A 26,388-nucleotide genomic window follows, 5' to 3' on the forward strand; every position below is an offset into this window, starting at 1 on the left:
TACCCTAGAATGTCCTACTATGTTTTAAATCAGGCCTTTGAGCACACTTGGTAGCCTGTGAACACACTTGGTTGTCTCTCTATCTTGGTAATGGGAGACCCCAGCATGCTGGACTTGTGCAGAATAAAACAGTCTGCGTTTACATACTATTTGAGTCCTGGGTATCATTCTTTGGTGAATTATAGACTCTTACAGTGTGTAATTAAAATTTTTCAACCTTTAAAAAAAGTTATTATATACATTACCAAGTAAGAGATTCACAATGACACTTAGAGAACTCCTCACATGAAAACTAAGCAAAAAGGAGTGAGTGTTAACTTGCTTACTCAGCTCATTAGTAATCTTTAGTCTATCAATGGGCGAGAAGCCACTGAAAGTAGTAAAGTGGGGTTTGGATGGGTTGTTTTGTTTTTTCTCAACCAACCCAGGCTGACAAACAACTTGCTCATAGGTTGGTGTTCCTTGGCTAAATAAGTCACAACCTAAAAAATATTCTTGGGACTCTCCATCCTATTTTCCTGCCTCACTGGGAAATAAATTCTATTTATCATTGCTGTGTGAATGCAGGGCTATTTATTTTCCATATACCCCGACTTTAAGGTGATTATCAAGTCCAGAGGGAACTCTATTTCCTCACATTCTAGTGGTTAGACAAAAGCCAGCAGCATTCCTCAGGAACTGTGAAGCCAGTTCCCCTCTACCAAAACTAGTCATTTCCCTTATCCCTGGCAGAAGGACAAAGGGCTCTCTGTGGGTGGTGTTTATCAGCATAACAAAATGCAGGCTAGCCTCCAGGCTCCCTCAGTATCTGCGTGCTTATTACACATTTCAGAGTCCATCTACTCTTCTCCATCCCCATCCTAAACTTGCACCATTCAGGAGCGTCCCCTCGCCCCCCCCCCCCCCAGCCATTCATTCTCCATATAACCTGCTCTTTGGGCTGTGCTCCCTCTTCTGCCTGTCCTCGGCCCTCCTCTCTGTCTCCCCCACTCCTACTCTGCCTCTCTCTCTGCTCTCTGCCTTTGCTTGTCTCCTGACCAGGTCCAGCCTGCTGGCCATGGTCAGCCTGCTACTTTCTCTCTCTGCTCTGGACTCTTCCTGATGCCTCTGGCTGTTCTCTCCCTCATAGCTACACTAAAAACTTTGCCTTTACCCATATCATTGAGTGGTCGTGTTGCCAGTTTATGCAGTGACATCCTGTTACCTGGGAAATTATCTCCATATCCTTAGGTTAGTGTGCTGTCTACAGTAAAATGGTCAGGGGAATTTGAGAAAGGTAATCGACAACACAACGAAGGTATATAAAGTCTAATGGCTGGAAAGTGGGGAGTCAGTTTAGTTAGGAGTCACCAGGCTGTGTCAGTCGGCAGGTGCTGGGAAACTGCAGATCCCTGAGCAAGAAGAAAATATATGCTTGTGTGTGTGTGTGTGTGTGTGTGTGTGTGCACGCATATGCATGTATGTCTGTAAAGGTCAACAGACAACTTCCAGAAGTCAGGTATCTTCTCTCACCGTAAGTCCCACAGATTAACCTCACTCAGGTCCTAGGCTTGCACTGAATACACTTTCAGCCAATGAGTCATCTGAGCACTCATGAGGACTTCTGACGTTGGAGCAAATCCGTCTTGCACTATAAAATGGCCGGGAATGGAATGCTGTGCTTTGAATATGAAATGTGCCCCAGAAGATCATGTGTTTGGAAACCTAGTCCCCAACTTCTTGTGCTGTTGAAAGGTTGGAGAACTTTAGAAAGTAGAGCCCTCTCTGCCTCCTGACTGCAGACTGTGACCAGCTGCCTCACGCACCCGCAGCCTTGTCTTTTGTAACATAACGGACTGGATTCCTTCTTAATCTGTAAGGCTTATGGAATAAACTCTCCATTAAGTTGTTCCCTGAAAGGAATTTGGTGACATCAAGTAGCAAAGGAGCTGATAGCAACGATCACCCACAGCGCAACTGTTGCCCAACAGCAGGAATCCTGTGAATTAACAAGATGCATGACCAAGGAGAGGATCAGATCCTAAAGGCGCCAGGATAAACACATAAAAGCAGCCAATATTACGGGAAAAGTGGAAACGTTCCTGAACACTGGGTATATGAAATAAAAACCATAATGTCAGAAAAGGTGCACAATATGTAAGTGACCCATTAATGGTGACAGATGCCCAACCTTGGTCTGTCTCTTTCTCTCTTTTGTTTTGTTTTTTGGTTTTTCGAGAGAGGGTTTCTCTGTGTAGCCCTGGCTGACCTGGAACTCACTCTGTAGACCAGGCTGGCCTCGAACTCAGAAACCCGCCTGCCTCTGCCTCCCAAGTGCTGAGATCAAAGGCATGCACCACCACTGCCCAGCTGCAACCTTGATCTCTTCTGGGACCTAGACCTCACCTAGCTCTGCTGTATTTCCAAGTTTGCTTATTTCTTTCATCTAATAAACTATCTTTTCCCATTCTATGTGTCTTTGTCCAAATCACTGTTTGCAGACACAAGAACCTGACAATTTTAGCAGCTGTGCTCTGAAGTCACATGTGCACCTATAACCACTGTCATATCAGGCAGCTAGGAGGGAAGCAGGAAAGGCTTTCAAATGTTCTCATCCTTAACAAGATTACCTACCACAGCATAATTCTCTCCTTCCTCAAACACAAGGAAACGATGGGAAGTTCCCATGGAATGCCTGATCAAAGGCTGAGGAACCCATATTCAAACACTTTTTTAATCTTTCCCTTCCAAGGTGCCCAGGCTTAGTTCCTAATGATATAATAAAGACCATGGCCAAAACCAACATGAAAGGAAAGCTTTTTTGGCTAACATTTCCCAATCACACACAGAGCATCATTGAGAAAAGTCAAAGCAGGAACCTGAAGGCAAGAACTGAAGCAGAAGTCATGGAGAAACACTGCTTACTGGCTTACTCCTCATCGCTTACTGAGCCTGCTTTCTTATACAACTCAGGGCTGCTTGCCCAGAGATGGCAGCCCCATGGTGAACCGGGCCATCTTACATCAATCATCATTCAGGAAAATGTTCCACAGACTTGCTAGTAGGCAAATCTGATAGAAGCATTTTCTAAGATTAAACTGGTAAGTGTTTATCTGGGAGAGTCTACCTTCAAACTTGGAAGTTCATAGGAACCCACGTGGACCCCAGCCAACTTATAAGATACCCTCCCAGAGTTATACACACATGGAGCTGCCTGTCACCCAAAGGCATAACTGGTCACATGGGCAACAAAGACAGTGATGTCACATGACCAGCCAAAGTGGCAACAAGTATGGGTTTGGCATAGTGTTGTAGTGTTGGAGACGCAGACTTTCTCTTAAAACCACTGGCATTCACTGTCCACATCCACTATTCCTCCTAGCTTTCTGAAGACTGGGCATGACATGGTATGGCAAATTCATATGGGACTCGTAACCACACCACAGCAGCTCTCACCCTCTGCACCCTCCTCTTGGGATAATTCTCCAGGACCCTCTCCTGACCCTGCATTGGGGAGGAGCAGGATTCAACCCTGGCCCGTGAAGGTTCTCAACACCTGTCTTCTTCACATGCAGACACCATCTGTGACTCCTAACTGACTCTACTCCCCATTTTCCTACCATTAGGCTTTTATTTACTTGTGTTCTCTCATAGGCTACTTTTCTCAAATTCTCCTATGCATTTACTGTAGGCAACACTAGCCTAAGGAAATGGAGGTAAGACATCACCTTAAGGGTGAGGTCTAAGGAAAACATGAATGCCATTGCATTAAATGGCAGTCTAAAAGCAAAAGCCATAGTCATGCATTCAAGCAAGCTTTTTCTCTGAAACTAGTCACCTAATAACTTAAGAGGCAGGGAGCATTCCATCTAAGTAAGAGAATCTCAGGGCAGAGATATTGCAAGACTTAATCCTAAGACAGAGAAACAATTTAAGCAAGTAGTTCAACCCTCTGCCAAAAGAACGAGTAAATCTAGAAGAATTGGATGTTAAAACTGGTGCTTTTTTTTTGTTTTGTTTTTGTTTTTTCGAGACAGGGTTTCTCTGTATAGCCCTGGCTGTCGGCTGTCCTGGAACTCACTTTGTAGACCAGGCTAGCCTTGAATTCAGAAATCCGATTGCCTCTGCCTCCCAAGTGCTGGGATTAAAGGCGTGTGCCACCACCACCCGGCAAAACTGGTGCTTCTAACTGCACTGAAACTATGGTCACCCTCACCCTGAGATGCCTGGGTTCAAACGATGAAAAAGAGAGCACTCTAACCCACTAGATCTCCTTGAGGACTCGCTGGACTTATTCCAGAAGCACTGGTACTTGTCTCTCCCCCCTCAGGATCATTATGGGAAACCTGCCTTCATTTCCCTTGGACATTACAACACATCTTCAATAAGTGAAATAAGTCTGATCCTGAGAACCTAAAGAAAAAGAAGCTAATACTCTACTGTAACATCATAGGCCTCAAAACAACTCCGGTGATGGGGAAAGTCAGCCAAAGGATGTTGTTAGTAACTACAACAACATTCTGCAGCAAAATCTATTTTTGGGGAATTAAGGGAAATGGTCTGAAATGTCATAAGCTCAGGCTCTCGAGGTTCTTCACCAGGACAGGAGGCCATGTAATGCAAAAGCAAGTGACAATCCCGCCTGGTGTCCAAACCCCGCTTCTGAAAAAGAACACCATGGGATGCATAGAGACCCTGTCTCAAAGTCAAAAACAATGGGCAACAGGCCTCAGGTAAATATCTTCTCCCTCTCAATTGAGGCCCACACTACCTCCATATTCTCCTACTTACCCCAAGGTACCGGCAAAAAGGCAACCCAGGCCTAAAGAACACCTCAGGTGCAAGAGTCGACCACAGAACACTCACACTTTGCTGTTCCACACTATTCTCTGTGTTTAACAGCCAAGATATAGAGGAAGACCAAAAGGAACAAAGACAAAGGCATTGGCTAGATCTATCCAAAGGATCCACATAAGCCCAGTGATTTAAAAGAAAGAAGGAGGGAGGGTCAGGACATTAGGCATGTAAGAGCACCAACCAATACCACTCCATCCTGAGAGTTCAACATGTAAGGACCTGGAAGTCTAACATTGGAATGTGGATTGATGCAGTCTCAGAGAAAGAAGAACCCAACCCCCACCCGCAACATCATGGCTACCTTAAAGGGCTGAGGACGCCCAGGAAATAGGCTAACTCCTGATCCTTGCTGAAGTACCTTGAATTATCCTTGAAATATCGGGTAAGAAAACTCATCTGTTAAAGATAGTGAAGCTACTTACCTGGTCCTTACCTTTCCCTGGAAACCTATCTTCCTGATCTACAGGCACAGTGCGGGGAGGGTGTAGAAGGAATCCCCTCCAAGAGACTACTTTACTATCTCAAGCATCTGTCAAATTGAAGACCAGGTTTTTAATTATGTATTCCTGACAGTAGTTCAATAACCTCCCATCTTGGAAAGAGACTTGTGCTACTTAAGGGCAATCTTGTAACTGTCTAGGGCCTCTTGAGCTCTGATAAACCTAGCCTTCAAAATACCCCCTAGAAAGTAACCCACAAAAATGGTCCTGACTGTTTAGGGGTATAAGGACTCCTGGATAAGCTAAAACATCTTGCTCCAGTCAAAATCCATTCAAAACCTGGGATAAGTTATCTAGTCAAAACAGGTTCATTAAAGAGGGAAGTTGACTTAGAAATACAACCTATCATTGAAACTTTCTACAACATGTCTGTCAGTTTCCCTGTAAAGCCCTACTCTTCCTCATACATAAGGCACATGGAGAAAGCTGACTCTTCCAAGATTTAATCTTTGTCAGAGTAAGAAGACAATAGGGGGGTTGTAGAGCTAAAAGACACCCTTTCTTTTTTGCATTCCTTTACACCCGAACCTTGGTTGGTTGGTTGGTTTTGTTTTGCTTTTGGATGAAAAGACCCAATCACTGGAGCTTTCCAACAGAGGGTGTGGACAACCTTCCCTCGAGGGTTCAAAAACAGGCCCCATATTTTGCTGCATCATTAAAAACAGATCTTAGGACCTAGTTTTGACACAAGGAGCCATTCTCCAACATGTAGGTGATGTTTCAGTATCTACTAGAGAAACCTCAGACCAAAATACCATCAAAATCCTAAACTTCCTGAAAAGAAGAGACAAAAGGTGTGTGTGTGTGTGTGTGTGTGTGAGAGAGAGGGAGAGAGAGAGAGAGAGAGAGAGAGAGAGAGAGAGAGAGAATGAATGAATTATCACCATAGCTGCCACATCAAGTTAGGGACAACTGAACTACTTCAACCAAGAACAAGACAGCTTCTTGAACATGGCTCGATTTTGTCAAATTTGGATTTCCAACTTTGGATTAATGACAAAATCTTCTTTATGCAGCAAGTAAGGGTTGATAACTCTGAGCCCTTCAAACAGGATGCTCAATAAAAGCAATTTTTTAATCAGATAAAGTGGGCACTCACGGAAGCCACAGCATTAGGCATGCTTGATCTCCAAAAGCCCTCTCTGGTATTTGTGGTGGAAAAGCAATCTTGTGATATTGATTAAATTTGTAGGACAGAACTGAGACATGTGGCCTGATTTTTCAAAGAAAGTAGACATCCGAGCATCAGAATAGCTACCCCATCTAAAAGCTAAGGTAACTGCAGCACTATTCATTGAAGAAGCTTCTACACTGTCTTTGTGGTAATCACTAGAAGTTCTCATACCCCAACAGGAAAAGGATGTATTAGAACTAAAGGGGCCAGAAGTAGAATTACTATCAAGGAACTGTTCTTGCCAACCCAGAGGTAACTACTAAAATGATGACAGCTTAAAACCACTTCTGATTTGGCACACCTGTGTACTGAGATCCTCTCACCTGTGGCAACTGGATTTAGTTGAACAATCATCTGCTGGACAATCCAGAATAGATATAGATACGTTACATATCAAATGCAGAGTTTAAGATAAGATGTGCAGTGGTCAGTTAGAGAGGTGTAATTGATGCCTCCCTACGACCACCATCCACCCAAGCCCCAAAGGCAGAAATGATAGCCCTAACGAGGAGACCCATTCTGGGGAAAAGGAAAGGGAAAAGAAAAAGAAAAGGAAAATAATACTTACACTGATTCAAAGTATACCTTCATAACCTTACATGTCAATGCTGTGTTTGGAGAGAGTGGAGACTGCTAACGGCTAACAATCTGACCATACTGAGCAATAGATACCAAATCTATTGGAAGCCATTCAACTCCTACTAAACAAATGGCATTTATCGACAAGAGCTATCAGAAGAACATGTTTAATGATGCCCAACGAAATAGGCTGACCAAAAGAGAGGCAAAAAAGATAGCCTTACAAATTCCCCAAGAATTAACATTATTCCTTCCAAACACTGATGTGCAGGAGTTGGAGTGGGCTCTAAAAGAGAACAGCCAAAAGGAATTGTGACTCTCTGGGGAGTACTAAGACCCCAGGCCCTACCTACAGTAGAAACTAATTTAGAGACTACATGATTCAAGGAGAGATGTCACTTTAGGCATAGCAATCTAACTGTTCCAAAGACAAGGACTGATCATCATCGTGTGTGAAGTCCACACTGTCTGAATATAGAACAATTTTAGTTATCTGTGTCCTCTGGACTCCTTGATCCAATCTACAGGTGAAGACTTACACAGGTTAAGGACTAAAAACCAGATGTGCCTTCTTTCCCCAGCTTCAAGAATATTGGTGTATGTAGACACCATCACTGGCAGGACCCAGGCTCCCCACTAGGTCTGAAAAGGCTACTCCAGAGGCAAAGGCCTCTATGGTGGTTTGAAGAAGTATGGCCCTCATACACTTACATGTTTGAATGCTTCGCCTTTGGGAGTGGCACTATTAGGAGGTATGTCTTTGTTAGAGGAAGTGTGCCACTATGGAGGCAGGCAGGAGCTCATATATGATCAAGCTACACCCAGTGTGGCACACAGTCTCCTGCTGTCTTTGGACAAAGATGTAGAACTCCCAGCTCCTTCTCCAGCACCATGTCTGGCAGCCCACTGCCATGCTTCCCGCCATTATGATAGTGGCTTAAACCTCTGAAACTATACGCCCACTTCAATTAAATGTTTTCCTTTGTAAGAGTTGCTGTGGTCATGGTGTCTCTTCACAGTAACAGAACCCTAACTAAAATAGCCTCTTCAAAGCAATTACCAAAGGTTTTGCCTTCATACTCATTATAGAGCACAATGGACTGTTTTTTTTTTTACATCAGTGAACACCCAATCTATACTGAATTCCCTGAGAAAGGAAAACTATCTTAAAGGCCACAGTTCTCTGGCAAGTTTAAAAGGTTCTAATATTAAATTGATCCTAACAACACTTTACCAAGATATCTCTAAAAATTACTAAAGCTGAGCTGGAGAGATGGCTCAGCAGTTAAGAACTCCGACTGTACTTCCGCAGGTCATGAGTTCAAATCCCAGCAACCACATGGTGGTTCACAACCATCTGAATGAGATCTGACACCCTCTTCTGGTGTGCCTGAAGACAGCTACAGTGTACTTACATATAATAATAAATAAATCTAAAAAAAAAAAAAAAAAGTTGGGCGGTGGTGGTGCACGCCTTTGATCCCAGCACTTGGGAGGCAGAGGCAGGCGGATTTCTGAGTACGAGGCCAGCCTGGTCTACAAAGTGAGTTCCAGGACAGCCAGGACTATACAGAGAAACCCTGTCTCAGGAAAAAAAAAAAAAAACCTAAACCAACCAACCAAACAAACAAAAATTACTAAAGCTATTGTTCATTGCCCTCCTGAGACTCAGAACAACTCCAAACTCTTAACATGAGGCTCAGTCCCTATGACTGACAGGGAAGGACTTCTCATAATCAGACCTAGTCTTACATCCTGAGGTCAATCAGATGCTCTACTATAGAATAAACCTAGGCTAATAGGGTCTACAGGAAAGTGGAAGCAAAATGATTCCCAGCTCCAAGGATCTGGACACAAAAACTATAACCCCTGAGGACCAGGTCCTCCACAGAACCTGGAAAAAAGAACTGATGAAATTACTGGGTCCTTGACAGAAGGGACCTTGCCCAGTCTTGTGGCTGTCCAAACTCTAGAAATCAACAGCTAGGATCACTGTCTCCAGGATGAAATAAATAACCTCAACCAAGAAGTCCCATATGAAGACCTAGAACCAATCAAATATCTCAAACTTTCTTCAAAGAACAAAGATAAGTAACACCTTGATGACTATTCAGGCAGGCTTTCTGACACAGCCCTATTCCCTGTCTATAAGAATCATGACCCTGAACCAATGTTTAAGAGCTTGTATGCTCTAAGACAGATGTAATCATTTCTCCTGCTCTCCTTTCTACAGAAATAAACCACCTACTAGTTTGCATTGTAAATAAGGTAGCCAGCCTCATCAACTCCTCTGATTTCTGATTTTGTCCTACCAGAAACAAATGCCTTTTAGAAGCCTACCAATTGGCGAATGCGCACATGCACACACACACACACACACACACACACACACACACACACACACTGTATATACTGAATATACAAATATACTCAGTAAACAACCATTAACAAGGGTAGAAGGAGCTGAATTACCCAGCCCTCCCTCAAAGACTCAGGGATAGCCACCATATCGTATTTCTACTACACTAGAAAAAGATCATCAGGACCCAATTTGACCACAAGGAGCCATTGAACAATATGTAGATAATGTTTTAATATACAGTCCTAACAGGGAAAGCTCAGACCAAAATACTATCTGAATCCTAAACTCCCTGACCTTTTGAGGCTCCCAAGTCTCCTAAAAAGACTCAAATCTGCCTCCTATAAGCAGAATCTTGCCCTCTGAGAACCTCTCCTTATTATCCTGGTGTGTAGTACCGGGTTTTTCTTTAGTGATGCTAAACTCTAATGTAGTTAAACTCAACTACAGATGCTTTCAAACTTACCTTGGCTTTAAACTCTTACCCCTTTCCTAGCACATAATCCTAGCACATTCCCTACACATAATCTTCTGCTCCACTTTGTGCTTGCTCTCAACCTAGAAAAAAACGCCCATCACTAACCATTACAGCCTAAATACTTTTAATTTCCTCTGCCAAACAAGTTATTCCATTATTTTTTAATCCAGCCACACTCAAATTCTTAAGCCATGGGCAGAATGTTGCCAGATTCTTTGCCTGAATGAAACACAAATTATTTCTAGCTCAGTTCCCAGGAGAGTATTCCCCTCTGAAACTTGATGAGCTAGGGGTCCACGTGTATTGTTCTTTCAGCATCCTGGGCTTCTAAACCTATCTAATAGGTCTAACAAGAGTGACTTGCTGAGTTCTATCTACAGCATTCTAGAGTGTCCCTGGCCTGAAGAACTCAAACTCTTCAACATTCCACATGCAAACCAGTTCTGAAGCGCTAAGAATTTATTCATCACAGAAACAAACACAAACTAAGGAAAGCTTTATCCTGACTCTCCATTTAGGGGGGCGGGGGGACACACAGTTCACTAGGTAGGAAAGCATGGCAGCAGTAGCTCAAGCTAGCTGGTCACACTGTGTTTGCAGTCAGAAAGCAGGGAGTGGACAGAAGTGGGACCAGGCTATAAAACCACAAGACCTGCTCCTAGTGGCCCCTGCCAGCAAGGGTATATACATTTCCTAAAGGTTTCAGAATATCCCAAAACAGCATCAAAAGCTGGTGAGCAGGTGTTCAAACACGCGAGCTGACGGGGGACATTGAACATTGAATCCAGAAGACCTTTCTATAATGAGAACTGGCCCCGTGTTGTCAGTGGCCAGTTCCCTGGGCGCTCCCTTTTCTCTACCCTGGCATTCTCAACATCAGTGACCTTCAGAGAGTAAATGGCTGTTAATGATGATTCAAAAATGGTGCTATTACCAAAGTAGGGAGAAAACTGGGATACCAAGTACCTAGAAATAAGTAAGTAACAGGCTTTTGCTGCCCTGTAACAACGGTTTCCACTAAAGTCACAGCGTTCCAGGGCTTTCCACTTACTTTTCTCAGTGGGCGCTTTCACTGGAATTTAGGTCACTCTGACCTTTTAAGCCAGTATCATATTTACATGCATTTCCTGCATATGAGCATGATGGCAAACTTCCTCTGAGTGTGAGCTCCTCTGCATCTGATACTTCCCATTCTCACAGTTGGTAAAGCCCCAGCACATATCCCAGGGAAGAGTAAAATGTATGTGCTGCTTTGTACATCTACGCATCTGTGCCAGGTTCTCTACTAAGTCACTACCCATATGCCTTCGTCCTCCTTCACTGAAGGGCTCCAGGGAGCCTGCATTCCCTATCTTGTTCTAAAGCTACTGGATTTTGTCAGCTTTACCCTCAAATGTAAGTGTTCCTAAAGCTCCTGGTCCCAGGAGTGACACCCTCAGGGTTACTTCTTCAAGCCGTACCCACATTTCTCTCCCATCCTATCCTCTACCACCACACAGATTCTCTGGCCAGAACAAGAATAGGAAGCCAAAGAAATGAGCATTTGAGATTTCCTGTTTGTTACAAGTCATTGTCCTACGGGTTGTCTGTCTGTCTGTCAACTGGACACAAGACAGAATCACCTGGAAGAGGCAGATCCCTCCATCAACTGCCTTGTCGGCAAGTCTGTAGGGCACATTCTTGCTTGATGGCTGGTGTGGGAGAGCCCAGTCCATTGTGGACCTTGCCTCCTGTGGGCAGGTGGGCCCAGGATGCCTAAAAACAACCAAGCTGAGCAAGCCAGTATGCAGCATTCTTCAATGGCATGTGCTTCAGTTCTATCTTTTTGTTGTGCCAGTGCTATGACCATGTTGGTTTTGGAAGGACAGTGGATAGAATTTGTAACTTTGGGCTGAGAAGGCCATTCAGAGCTTAATGGGCTGATGTGGGTGGGAGCTTGAAAGACAGAAATGTTGAAAGAGATGCACATGATTGATGCCTGGCTTTTGAAGTTTCAGAAGGAAGCAAAGACTCTCTCCGGGCCATTCATGTGATACTCTGAATTAAGAGTCTGTAGTTCTATTCAGCTGGGACTGAAGAATCAGCTGTGGTTAAGAAGACACCAGCACCACTGGGATAATTACATCTAGGAATGTTTCCTCAGGGTCAGTACACAGAAGCTGTGGTCCAGAGGGAGCCAAGACTGCATTTCATACTGACAGTCAAGCCTGGTAACATATAAGAGTCACTCAAGTGGCATTGGTTTTGAAGGCACGAAAGGGTCATGAACAGCAGCTGAGACTTGGCATTGTGTGCCAGGCCTGAAATCCCTCAAGAGAGGTCAGGAGAGGCCACTGGAGCAGTAAAAAGTCCAGGACTGAAATGGTCATGGAGAGAAACTGAGGTTTGGCACCATGTGGCAGGGTCAGAGTCCCTGAAGAGAGCCCAGGAGAAGCTATGGGTGGAAGTCCAGCCTAGCTGCAGCAGGAGCCCCAGCATTTCAAAAATGACAGTACCAGGGCTGGACAAATGGTCTAGCAGTTAAGAGCACTGATTGCTTTTCCAGAGGTTCAGAGTCCAATTCCCAGCTGTGTGGCAGCTCACAGCGCTCTGTTCCAAAGAATCTGACACCGGTACACAGATATATGCTCAAGCAAAAACATTAATGTACATAGAAATAAGTAAGATAAGCTTTTAAAAAAAAAGAGAGACACTACCATTGTATGACTGCCAAGGACAGCAGGAGCTGTGAGTGGTGCTGGCATGAGCTTAGGAGACAAGCTCCCTGCACTGCAGAGGATGGAGAGAGAGAGAGAGAGAGAGAGAGAGAGAGAGAGAGAGAGAGCTTAAGCCTTTTGGAGGAGGCCAGAAGGTCCTGAATGAAGTCCAGATATTGAACAATGAACTATTTACATTGCTAAGAGTTTGGTTTTGCTTGGTTTGAATGTGGCTGTGTCCTGGTTATTCCCTCCTAGAGCAGAATGTATTTAATTTTGTTTGGTTTTGTGAGTCCACAATTAAGAGACTTTGGGTGTCTTAGAGGAACTTTGGATAGTCCAGAGAAACTACAAGTATTTAGGAGTAGCTTTCAATGTTGAAGGTGAGTCTGAATGTTTTGGGTTTGTCTGTTTGTTGTTTGTTTTGTTTTCAAAACAGGGCTTCTCTGTGCAGCCCTGGCTGTCATGAAACTTGTTCCATCAGGCTGGCCCGAAATCCAAGAAATCCACCTGTCTCTGCCTACCAAAGGAAGTCTGGGATTAAAGGCGTATGTGCACCATGTGCCACCACCCGCCAGCTGACTCAGACTCTGGATGTTTTCAAGAGACTGAACTTTAAAGACTGTGGAATTTTAAAGTTTGAAATATGTTCTATATTGTTATACAGATGTTATTATAATATCTTGGGACAAGAAAGAAAAGGTTATGGCTTAACAATGATGGGTTGGTGAGCAGCAAGTTGAGAAGGGGTCACTGTGCTAGCTTGCTTTATGTCAACTCCACTCAAACTAGAGCCATTGGGGAAGACAGGGCCTCAATTAATAAAATGCTCCACCAGATGGGCCTGCAGGCAAGCCTGTGGTGCATTTTCTCAATTTCTCAGATTCCCTGCAAGAACTCCGAGAAGTTATACTTTACTGTGTAAAGCTCAGAGGTTGCAATGAAGACCCCAGAATGTTGGAAATGCCAAGACAATGGAATTTCTGCCAAGGAACTACACAGGCACCAAGTGGAACCTGCACAGGAGAGAGGCTACATGAGCTTCTGGGGGTAGAGCTGGAGGGGCGGTCCTGCTGAAGTCACCGGAGCCTCGTTCCTTCTATTACAAGGCTCAGAAGCTCACGGAGCTGCAGAATTTGTTATGTGGCCCATCTGGTATGGATCTTACTCTGTGCCCAAACTTTTCTTGCTATGTCCCTACACCTTCCTTTTGGAAAGGGAATATTTATTCGATGCTATTGTGTGTTGGAAGTGTGTACCTTGGCTTTTATTGTATTACACTGTATACGTGTGTTAGTGTGTGTGTGTGTTAGTGTGTTAGTGTGTGTGATGGGTGGGACACGTGCCATAACATGCAATGTCAAAGCACATCGTGGAGCTCTTGCTGGCCTAGTTCCTTCTTTTCTTTTCTCTCTCTCTCTCTCTCTCTCTCTCTCTCTCTCTCTCTCTCTTTCTAAAATATTTCCATATAAGATCAAAGTTTAAAAATATTCTTGAGTTTCAAAAGACAGGGTAAGAACAGTTAGAAGACTATGGAGCATGCCAGGTGTGATGGCACTGGGTAGGCAGAAGTTCAAAGTCACCCTTAACTTCATGTTGAGTTTGAGTGTGTGTGTGTGTGTGTGTGTGTGTGTGTGTGTGTATGTGTGAATGAGAGCTTGGCTGTCTCAAAAATCAATTATTTTTTTAAAGATTTATTTATTATATATATCTTAAGTACACTGTAGCTGACTTCAGATACACCAGAGGGGGGCATTTGATCTCATTACGGATGGTTGTGAGCCACCATGTGGTTGCTGGGATTTGAACTCAGGACCTTCGGAAGAGCAGTTAGTGCTCTTAACCGTTGAGCCATCTCTCCAGTCCAATCAATTTTTTTTTTAAGACTACAGGAATGTTTATAGTTGGGATGCATTTTGCACACTGCGAGCAGCTCCACTCCAGCACCAGTTTTCTTGCTTCCTTTTCTAATTGCTGTGATAAAAATACCCTAATAAATGCAACTTAAAGGAGAAATGATTTATTTTGGCTAAGTGTGTGGGTACAGCTCATCACAGTGGGAGTCACAGCAGCAAGGAGCTTGGTTTCTTTTCTCATTACTGTGAACACACACCTGACAAGAAGCGACTTAAGGGAGGAAAACTTTGTTTTGGCCCACAGTTACCGTTCAATGGGATGCAGTCCCTTATAGCAGGGAACAGTACCAAGAGCAGAAGGCCAGCCCGTCACATCTCATCCAAAATCACAAGCAGAGAAGAAACAGAAAACAGGCTGTACTATAGAATCTCAAGGCTTGCCCTCCAGTGGCTTACTTCCTCCAGAGAGGCTCCACCTTTTAAAAGGCCCACAACCTTCCCTGTGCCCCAATCAGGAAACCAAGTGAGTACTGTGGGACACTTAATACTTACACTACAACATAGCTGATACACACTCCCCAAGCCAAATGGCCTCCTGCCTATGCCCTCCCTGAGACAACAGACTATCTCCTTAAACTGTGAGCCAAAACCATCCTCCCTCATGATGCTTCCAGCCAGATAGGTGTTCACAGTAACAAGAAAGGTAATAAGAATAACTCATCACTAAAATGCTCCTGTCCTGGAAAGGCTCAGCTCTGTGCCTGTAAAACACTACTCCCGGTTCCTCTTTTACTCCGACATAGCGAGTAGCCATTAACACACTTTCCATCTGCCCATACATTTGAACTGCTCTGAGGACCTCATCATAAAGGGCATCACATGGTAGTGTTCTTTCAGGACAGGCTTATTTCACTTAGCAGCATGTCCTCAAGATTCATCTATGTTTTAATGTATCAACATTTCCTTCTTATTAAGGGCTGAATAATACTCGGCCTTAAAAAAAAAAAAAAAGCTTTTCCCCTGCCGCCGCCGACTTGCGCGGAGGCGGAAGCTCGGGTGCGTTCAAGATTCGGTGTCACCCGTGATTCACCGCCATGGCCGAGGAAGGCATAGCTGCTGGAGGTGTAATGGACGTCAACACTGCTCTACAAGAGGTGCTGAAGACCGCCCTCATCCACGATGGCCTAGCACGTGGCATACGCGAAGCTGCCAAAGCCTTAGACAAGCGCCAAGCCCATCTGTGTGTGCTCGCATCCAACTGTGATGAGCCCATGTATGTCAAGCTGGTGGAGGCACTTTGTGCTGAGCACCAAATCAACCTGATAAAGGTTGATGACAACAAGAAACTAGGGGAATGGGTAGGCCTCTGTAAAATCGATCGAGAGGGCAAACCACGGAAGGTGGTTGGTTGCAGTTGCGTAGTGGTTAAGGACTATGGCAAAGAATCTCAGGCCAAGGATGTCATCGAGGAATACTTCAAGTGCAAGAAATAAATAAATTTTGGCTGAAAAAAAAAAAAAAAGCACGTTTTGCATCTGCTAAAGTTTTGGAGATTTGCCAAAGGGCCACATGCTCAAAGTTTAGTCCCCAGCTTGTAGCACAGCTGGTGTTAGCAGAACCTGTAACACCCAGGGCTAATGGACCATCTTTAGGCATTCAGTCATGCACTTGAAGGAGACCTTGGAACTCTGAGTCCTTCTTTTCTCCATCTTTATCTTCCAAGATTCTACTTGAAGTACTCGAAATGAGATTTCCAAAATTATGAGTCAAAGTAAACATTTTCTCATTAAGTCATCACAGTTGTTTGTTACCGAAGCAGAAAACTCACGAGCACACCATCATCCGTTAATGGATTGAGTCACTCCCATCTGTTGGCTCTGTGAACAATGCTTTTAAAACTAAAAAATGCACCCTCTCTCGATTCCCTGCTTCCACTTCCTTTAGGTATGGGCACGCTATTTCAGGTCTTTGCATAATCCAAGAAGTCGAATTTCTGGGTCGAATGGTAATTCTATATTTAACACTTTGAGGAACAAACATGCTACTTTCCAAAACACCTGCATCGTTTTACATCCCCACTAGCACCCCATAAGGGTTTTAAATTCCCTAACTCCTTGCCAGTGCTTGTTTTATGTTTCCTCGCTGACAGTTATTCTTGTGAGTGTGAGGTAGAATTTTATCTTGGGCTTGGTTTCTAAAAAGGAAATCTGAAAGGATCAACCAGTTCTTCCTGGTCCACAGCATCCAGCATAGATCCCAGTGACTACTTAGGAAACACCCTGAGCCAGTTCTGAAGAACCAACTTTCCTGAGCCTGCTCTCCAGGCAGCCCTGGTTCCTCGTTATCACCATCCATGAACAGCCTCTCAGCCACCACCAGCCTCGGGCCCTCCTCTAACTGGTTATCACCCTGAGAGCTATGGATACCAAGAATTTGTTCTTATCAGACTCAAACAGAAAGCCGGAGCTGGCTCAGGCCTACCTGCTTGAGGTACGTGGTTTCTCAAAGTCCCACCAACTTGGGTGATACAACGTTTTTTTTTAATCATTTATGTATTTGGCTTTTTGATACATGTGTCATGCTACACAGCCCAGTCTAGCCATGAACTCTATGTAGCGCTGGCTGGCTTCAAATAATCCCTCTGGTCTAGCCTCCTAGGTGCTCGGATTACAAGCATGTGCCACCACACACAGTCAATAGAGTTTATTTTCAACATTCTTTAAGACCACCTCAATTCAGAGAACATTCCGCGGGCAGGGCATTGACAGCAAGAGCCCCTCTGCCAATGAGCTGATATAGATAATTGTCCAAGTCTCCAAGACCAGTGAACTCTGTACTATATGTAAATTTCTCCCTTTCTGCTTTAACCCTCCACCCTTTGCATCAAATCTCCTTGAATATACTCAAGGTTTACTGTGGCATGCCCAGTCCTATTACAATGCTCTTTAACACCCTGAAATAAATAACCTTATTTTGGAGCAATATCTGGTTACTATTTAGATAGACTTACGGTTTGGACCTTAAATGTCCACTAAGGGGCCATACATACACCAGAAGTCTGGTTACTAGCTCATGGTGCAACTGGAAGAAAATCCAACCTTCAGGAGAAGGGGCTCAGTGAAAGGAAGTTGGATTGTTTGGTACATACCTTTAGAGAAGTTGTGGCACTCTTCTTCCTCTGTCTCCCCAGCTGCCTAAGTTAACAGTCACCTAAGGCTTTAATCACCACATGCGCCAGCACCCATAATATGCTACGCCGCCACAGGCCCATCGGCAGGTTACCTATTCTTCTGCAGGCGACCCCCACTTCCACGGGGCTCTAACTCTGGGCATTTGGGGCAGCTGACCCTCTACATACATACAAGGTTCCAAACAAGTCTTTTGAAGAATACATCTGCGGAACTAGGGCTATAGCTCAGCAGATAGAGTGCTGCCTAGCATGCATAAAACCTCAATTTAGCTCCTCAACACTTCGTAAACAGGGCATTATAGTGCATACTTGCAATCTTAGCAAGTGGGAAGTGGAGGCAGGAGGAGCAGAAATTCAAGGTCATCTTCAGCTAGACAGCCTGACATGCAAGGGAATCTGTCTCAAAAACAAAGAAAAAGTCCATACTGAACGTGTTTGAACTTTTTCTTGTCATTATTCCCTTAAACAATAAAGTGTAACAACTATTTACGTAACATTCAAAGTTTTACAGGTTATTTACAGATTATTGGAGGGATAAAAAATATAGATAGAGGATGCCATAAGTTATATGTAAATACCATACCATATAAAGTCAAAAGCAAGGGAGTTGAGTATATACAATTGTAGTCTCTTCTGGGGTCCTGAACAAATGTCCTGTGAAATTATGAGTGAGACCTTTTGCCCAGGTCCCACTTAACTTCATTCACAGGCACAACAAAGAAGCCAGGTAGTTGAATCTTGAGCCTGTGCTTTCAAAGGACACTCTCCAGCCCTGCAGGAGTTACAGTGGGCCCATTTATTGAGAAGGTCCTTTAAAGGTGAAACTCAAAGCCAGTAGGTCCCCAACCCTATCCGTAGAACAACAATTAGAATTTAGCTTTTCTGAAGCTTGGACTTTCTAGACACGCTACCACATGTCAACTATAAAGGTATAATCGTCTAAGGAAGCATAGATAGTTACAGTAGAACAAATCATAAGGGTTCACCTAAGAACTTAACCTTCCAGGGGTTTTTTTCTCCTCTCTTTCTCTCTCTTCTTCCATTTCTATTATTTGATGGTTATCAGTTCTGTTGGTCTTTAAGTAGGTCTGACAAAAGATTATGGGAAGTTTGTTTTACTTTATTTTATGAGAGTTTAGAAGCTCAAGCTGGGATTATAGGCACATGACATGGTATCTGGCCTGAGAATAGATTTTAAAACTGCTGTAGCTTCAGTATCTATAACAGGATATAGCATAAGAGTTTCAAAAATTTTTGTTAAACAAAGTAGATTTACTAAGGCAAGACTAAATGCCTTCCACCATCATCTCAATCTATAGCAATTGGTGGAAGGTGACAAAATAAAAAAATTAATGAAGGTTACATTTTCTCTTTATTAATTTAAAGGCACAGTACGGACCCATGTGTGGTAGCACATACCTGTAATCCCAGCTACTCAGGATGTTAAAGCAGGAAGATCGAGAGTTTGAGACCAGCCTGGGCTACACAGTAAGAGACTATTTTCTAAAGTACATACATATATACATACATATAATATACAGTACACTGTTATAAATAAAAGCATCCATGACTGGTTTGGGTAGTTAATTGACCCAGAACTTCAAAAACAATTCTAGGTTAGTCTTTGTTTTCTAATTGAACACAAAAACTGAGCTAAAATAACACACTCTTTCTTGCTAGTCAATTGGTTTATCTTATTAATGTATTTTTCCTAACTAAAGTCTGTACTCAAATTCCTTTTGTTTTCCTCTAATGTAAGAGGCAGAATACTTTGACGGGGAAAGTAAACATTGCTTTCAGAGAAACCAAGAAAGGCTTGTGGTTGGAGCCACAACCTCAAGGGCTCTAGGGGTAACGACCTGGTTGCCAGTGTATGAGAGGTAAATACACTTTTTTTTTTTTTTCCAGAGGTATGTGTCCTCTGATTCCTTCTGGCTCTGAGAATTCCTCAGATTTCATGGCCTTGATTGGAAGACCAGACAGGTATTTTGTATGATGTTCCTCAGCTGTTGTTTGTGTACTTTGTCATGTTGCTCTCACGGTTATCCTGGTGTTGTGAGATTTGCAAGAATACCACACAAGTAAAGTACCCATCTTACTCAATCCTATAACAGACACATATATTTTTTTTATTTTTTGTCACAACAAACACTTTTGCCCAATTTTAGTGCCTGTACACATTGACAGTCTCCAACGTAGTTGCCTAATGTATACCAGATGTGTTTGTACATTACAGACACATCTGCAGGCTTGGGAGATCCTATTGGTTTTTTATTAGGATTGCAATGCTTTCATTTTGAAATAAATTTATTTAAATAAGCATTACTGGTTTTGTACTTTCGCTCAATATTTTCAGTTCTTTGTCTCTTTTCTGAAGCTTCCTGGCTACCCAGACAGCTTAGTCAAAATTTCAAACGTGTTCTGGAATTGGAACTAGTAAGTGTATTTACCTCTCATACACTGGCAACCAGCTCGTTACCCCTAGAGCCCTTGAGGTTGTGGCTCCAACCACAAGCCTTTCTTGGTTTCTCTGAAAGCAATGTTTACTTTCCCCGTCAAAGTATTCTGCCTCTTACATGCAGTGCCTGTCACAGGCCTCTCAACACAATGACATGGCATGGACAAAGAAGGTCTCTGTGCCTTATCCCACTTCCCTATCACTATGGAGTGATATCTGATGATGGGTTGACCCAGGGCATCCTCAGTAGGGGGGCCCGTTTGCATGCCTGTTTGATGTTTTCTTCATGCTTTAGACACTTCAGACAACCACAGGTAAGTTATCTAAGGATCCCAGGGCAAAAGCCGCCGGGAAGATCAGACCTTGCAATCAAGGTGACAGTGGGCACCTCAATGAAGACAGTACATCCTCTGGACCCACCACACACCCTTACTTCTTCACACCACCAAGTGTTCTCCCAAGAGCACCCCGGCCCAGTCTAAGTGAAAGGCAGGCCTGGCTCCACCCACCTCTGGATCCTATGAATAGGAAGCTCTGCCTGACAGTAGGTGAGTGAGGGCCTCTGGGCATAGGGCTCCAAGCTGAGCATCTGTCCCGATGCTCTGCTGCGGGGTAGGGGTTGGAGGACTGGACAGGTATAGGAACGGGGCAAGATGTCCGGTGAAGGGCTCCTGAAAGAGTGAATAAGGCCTCCCCGGTCGCAGAGAAGAGACAGAAGGAGACCGCGTAGAATGCGGAGGTGATGCCTGCGGGGTAGCCAGGGGAGCCGGCCCGTGCTCTGTGCACAGACACCGGCAGACGCGTGGTGCGGACCCCGGCCCGACCTCGGCCCGCCCTACCTCGCCTTTTAGCGCGCACAATGCCCTTCTTCTGCAGCACGAACGTGGACCCGTTCACTAGGCTGGACACCACAGCCACGCCCAGGCCGAGCGACACGGCGGCGGGGCTCGGGCCGCGCGCCCCCTCCCCGGCCGCCGCAGCCGCCGCCGCAGTCCCCATGCCGCCCGCGCCGCCCTCCGCTGCGCGTGCGCGCGCCGCGCCCCACGGGCTTGGAGAAGGAGCGGCGCGGGGCGGGGCAGAGAGGGAGCCGGAGTTCGGGGTCGGACTGCGAAGTAAGACAGGGGTGGGAGCGAGCTTAGGGGGTGGATGGGAAGCATGCAGTGGGATCAGAGGAGGAGCCGAAAGGCTTCTGCGGTCTGTGTGGATAGTATAATAATTCCGTAGAGCGTGCTGGTGCAGCGCCTGGGGCAGAAAGCTCTGCAGTACCAAGAGCCCTAGGGCGTCTGGTGGGGATGGTCAAGCTGTCCCCAGAGGAGCTCAGGTCTTCTAGGAACTCTGTTCTGTACTACCAAAGAGATGCTTTCTTCTTTGCTGCTTTGCTCCCTGGGAGGTCCGCTACCTTCACTCTGGATCATTGACCTTGTGATCATACTGTAGTGTTTCATTTTAATTCTTAATAAAGTATATCAAGATTATAAGGGAAAGTTATTTTGACTCACTTCGCCAACTCTCACTTAAGTATTCTGGGCCATTCCCACGCTTTCAAAGGCAATGCACATTTTTTTCTCTTTTATTGAGTGTTATGTAGCAATCTATTTCCATGTTATCACACAATTATTGTTTTAATAGCTGTGTGATGTCTATGAAAATATATTGTATCAAACCATTCATCAGATTGTTGGTTGTTAGGTTGCTCCAAGTGTTTGTTTCTCTATTCTATAATCATGCTATATTGAAAACTTAATTTAAAAAAAAGTTGGTTTAGGAAGTATACATGTCTTTTTGAAACTCTATAACGCAGTATTATTGCCGAAGCAATATAAAATTGGACTATTTATGCACTGAAACTACTGAATGGTTAGCCGCGCAGTGTGTTGAAGGCCTTTAATCCCAGGAGGCAAAGGCAGACAGATCTCTGTGAATTCAAGACCAGGCTGCTCTTCAGATCGAGTCCCAGGACAGCTAAGGCTACACAGAAACCCTGTCTTCAAAAACCATCCCCACCAACACTCTACTAAGCCAGTCTACCGTTGTTTCCTTCCGGGTGATAATTTACTCATAAAAGTCACCAATTCTGTCAGTGAGGCAAATGAAACCACTGAACTAGGGTAGTAAGATGGTTTTTTGGGGACAAACTGCCAGGCTGATTCAGACTGGAGAATAGCATCCTGCCAAATGAGCCTTGTCAGATTTATGGGGAGGAGACCTGCCGGCCAGACAGTCTGAGAGTTGGTGTAGGGACTTGGATCTCTTACAGACTGAGCTGATCAGAAACCAGGTGACCTTTCCCTGAGGTCAGGGAAGAGCGAGGGAATTTCTGTCCCCCAGAAATTGAGGAACGCTGAATTTAGGTTCCTGTGTACTCAATAATAACCTTTCTGTTCACTGGGTAAGAACCTGGCCTGGTGTGAGCGGTTGTCTTCGGATATTGTCAGCCTGCTTTGTGACCTAACTATTTTAACCATTTTTATATGTGCACTCCAGTGGCAATAGTTATGTTCCCAGTGCACAGCTGCATTTGCCACTATTCTCTTTGGAAACTTTTCCATCACTTTCATTTCTACATCACCGCAAGCCAAGATAGACGGCAATTAGCTCTTAGTGTCTGTGAATTTGCCTATTCTGGCTGTTTCACATTATGGTGAATGTCCCTGGTGACTAGCCTATTGCTTGGAGTATATACTCAGGGTTGAAACACATTGTACCACATTTAATTTTAACAACTTCATTCCTTTTTTACGCATGAGTAGTATTCAGTCATATTCATATGTAGCATTTTGTTAATTTATCTGCATCTCTTTTTAAAAATATTTTTACCTGTATGTTTGCCTGCATGTATGTGTGTGTGTACTAGTTGTGTTCCTGATACCTGTAGAAGTCAGAAGAGGGCCCTGGTTTCCCCGGATCTAGAGTTACAGATAGTTGTGAACTGCCACATGACTGCTGAAAACTAAACCCAGGTCTTCTGCAGGAGCGGCGAGTACTCTTTATGGCAGAGCCATCTTTCAGCTCCTTCTTGTATCTTTTAACCATTGTGAATTAAGCTGCAATGAAGACAGGTATAAAAGTTTATATGAAGTGTCTGCTTTTTAAAAAAATGTTTATTTTTACTAGTAACTGTGTGTGTGTGTGTGTGTGTGTGTGTGTGTGTGTGTGTGTGTGTAGGCATATGTATATGTGTGTATCCTTGAGAGCAGGTACCTGCAGAGGCTGTTGGATCCCCTGGAGCTGGAGTTACAGGCTATTGTGTGCTACCGTAGATCTGGGAACCGAACTCAGGTCTTCACAAGACCAAAGCATATTCTTAATTAAAAAAGGGATCTCTCCAGCCTATTATTATTTTTTAATATCACAAAGCTTATTTTTTTGACCACTTAAGTGCATATGATTCATACAGATACACATGCATATATGTAGTTAAAAGTGAAAAATTTTTTTTTAGAAAACGGACGCTTCATATAAACTTTCACACTAGCATTCATTCATTTGCAATGGTCAAAATACCATTATTTAAGCTTCTTATTTTCTAAATTACTTTTAAGCCAAGGAGAGTAGTATAATTCCAGGACTCAGGAGACAATGAGAAGACAATTTCAAGTTCTAGGCCAATGAGGCTGTCTCAAAAAGGATCTGGGGATGTAGCTTAGTATCAGAGTACTTGACTAAGCTCTAGATTATTGTTAGCACAGAAACAAAACAAAACAAAACAAAACACCAGTTCTTGAAATAAGCAGTAACTCCCATGTGTAATTTCAGCAAATGAAGGTAGCAGAGCAGCAGGAAGTGAAAGGTGGCCATTTGAATGAGATTGGCTCCTATAGGCTCATATGCTGGTCCCAGTTGGTAGAAATGTTTAGTACTTGGAGGTGTGGCCTTGTTGGAGGAGGTGTGTCACTGGTAGTGGGCTCTGAGGTTTCAAAAGGCTCTTGCAATTCCCAGTTAGCTCTCTCTGCCTCCTACGTGTGGATCAAGATGTACTATCTCAGCTGTTCCTGCCACCCTGTGTTTGTGTGAAAATCATGGACTCTAACCCTTGGAAGCTGTAAGCCCAACTAAACACTTAAGTGGTCTCGATCATCATTGCTTTTTGTCACAGCAATAGAAAAATAACTAACACATATTTGTAAAAAAACAATTTTCTTGAACCTTTGAGGTTATTTATTGCTCTAGTACCTTGCCCTACTTATTATTAAAATGTGTACCTGACAACCAGTCAACATCCTGTGCAATTCCTGTTAATTGGTGTAATTGCAATAACCCATTTCCTATAATCTCCTTGGTGTTTTCTTATTGCATAGTGTTTGTTTTTCATCTACAAACTAGACCTTTGAGGCCATTTGGAAACTTTTTCTGTATAATGCCTGAAAGGTAGATACTTTTTCCCTATCAATGGTGGTTAGTGATACTGTGCCTTGGTTGTGAAAACAGGAATCCAAGAGATTGCAGATGACCCTGATCAGCTGTTATCCATCAGCACAGAAAGAAATATCTATAGGAACAGCCATCGCCCAAGGAAGTCTGTCTCACCTTGGGCAAACAGTTTCAGGAAGGAGACACTCCAGGAGAGAAATGTGGGCTATGGCTACAACAATTTGCTCATTCACAAAGCCTGTCAGCCTGCCCCTAAAAAGGGTTGTAATTATCTTTTTCCCTTGGCAGACCCTTCCATTGCTCACAAGAAAGAGGCTGTTCCTTGCTGTATGCACTAACGAATACAATTCTGTCTGGTAAAGTCGGATTCTGATCTCTTTCTGCCATTTCTTTATGTTGCCTCAGAAACCTAACAAGTTTTATTGCTGTTTCTTTTTTTACTCTTGTTTTAATCTTTTTTTTTTTTAATCAAAGGTAGTTAGCCCCATAAGAATTCACACCTTCTTAATCATTCTCTAACCTTTTTGCATAATTAGGCAATTGCATCAGTGTGGTGGTTTAAATGTGTTTGAATGCTTGACCCATCAGGAGAGACACTGTTAGGAGGTATGCCCTTGGGCTGGAGAGATGGCTCAGCCGTTAAAGGCTAGGCTCACAACCAAAAATATAGGAGGTATGCCCTTGTTGGAATAGGTGTGGCCTTGTTGGAGGTGTGGCCTTGTATCACTGCTGGAGAGGGCTTTGAGGTTTCCTATGCTCAGCCTATACCCAGTGTAGCTCACAGTCTCCTGCTGTTGCCTGTCGATCAAGATGTAGAACTCATCTCTTTCTGTAGCACCATGTCTGTCTGCAGGCTGCCATGTTTCCTGCCATGAAAATAATGGTCTAAACCTCTAAAATCGTAAGCCATCCTCAATTAAATGTTTTCTTCTGTAACAGTTGCCATGGTCACGGTGTCTCTTCACAGTAATAGAACCCTAACCAAGACTACCAGGTTGTGAAGTCTTACTCCAACAAGTAGAATGAGACAAAGTCACCATCTTTTTTTGTTTGTTTTGTTTTTGTTTTTCGAGACAGGGTTTCTCTGTGTAGCCCTCGCTGTCCTGGAACTCATTCTGTAGACCAGGCTGGCCTTGAACTCAAAAATCCACCTGTCCCTGCCTCCCAAGTGCTGGGATCGAAGGTGTGCACCACCACTGCCTGGCCAAAGTCATCATCTTTACCAGGGATAAAGTGCAGAGACCTCTTGACCAAGAAGTTCAGACTCTGGTGCATGCTTTTTGCAAAAAGAATTTTCTTGTCAAGCTACTTGCGTTTGGCTTGTGTGTTCCTTTAATGCAACATTGAAATTATTTGTTTTTACTGCGCATGTAGAATTATTTTCCCACTGGATGATCATCATCATTTTGGCTTAAACTGTTCTCACATTCAGTATGCTTCAACTTGCCTTGTAGGGTGACGTTTTTTACGTCATATGTCTAAAGTAAAGTTAGTAAAATCATACTGTTTGGAGTTATGTGTCTCTTAACTCTGTTTCAATGTTAGATGACATCATTTGACTCCTTGGGATGAGAAAAGAAGAAATAATGTCACTTTGTAGTTTACTGCTTGTGGTGGTTTGAATAGGAATGGCCCCCAAAGACTCATGTGTTTGAATGCTTGGCCCATAGGGAGTGGCACTAATAGGAGGTGTGGCCTTGTTGGAGTAGGTATGTCTTGATAAAGGAAGTGCATCACCATGGGGGTAGGCTTTGAGGTCTCCTATGCTTAAAGCTACACTCAGTGTGGTACACAGTCTCCTTGTGCTACCTTCAGATCAAGATGTAAAACTCTCAGCTTCTCCAGCACCATGTCTGCCTGCACAGTGCCATGTTGACTATGATGATAATGA

General features: G+C 43.8%; 1 protein-coding gene and 1 pseudogene across 1 annotated transcript in view; one reads left to right on the forward strand and one right to left on the reverse strand.

Annotated features, from left to right (window-relative positions):
- Positions 1-21,157, reverse strand: part of Nipa1 (non imprinted in Prader-Willi/Angelman syndrome 1 homolog (human)) — a 41,117-nt gene extending 19,960 nt beyond the window's left edge. The window contains exon 1 of the mRNA NM_153578.3: positions 20,966-21,157. Coding sequence (NP_705806.1) covers positions 20,966-21,125 — 160 coding nt within the window. The 5' untranslated portion in view covers positions 21,126-21,157. The remainder of the gene's footprint in view (positions 1-20,965) is intronic.
- Positions 15,491-15,986, forward strand: Rps12l1 (ribosomal protein S12-like 1; annotated as a pseudogene).
- Positions 21,158-26,388: the final 5,231 nt, after the last annotated feature.

Source organism: Mus musculus, chromosome 7 (genome assembly GCF_000001635.26).
Source record: "Mus musculus strain C57BL/6J chromosome 7, GRCm38.p6 C57BL/6J".
Classification (NCBI taxonomy): Eukaryota; Metazoa; Chordata; class Mammalia; order Rodentia; family Muridae; genus Mus; species Mus musculus.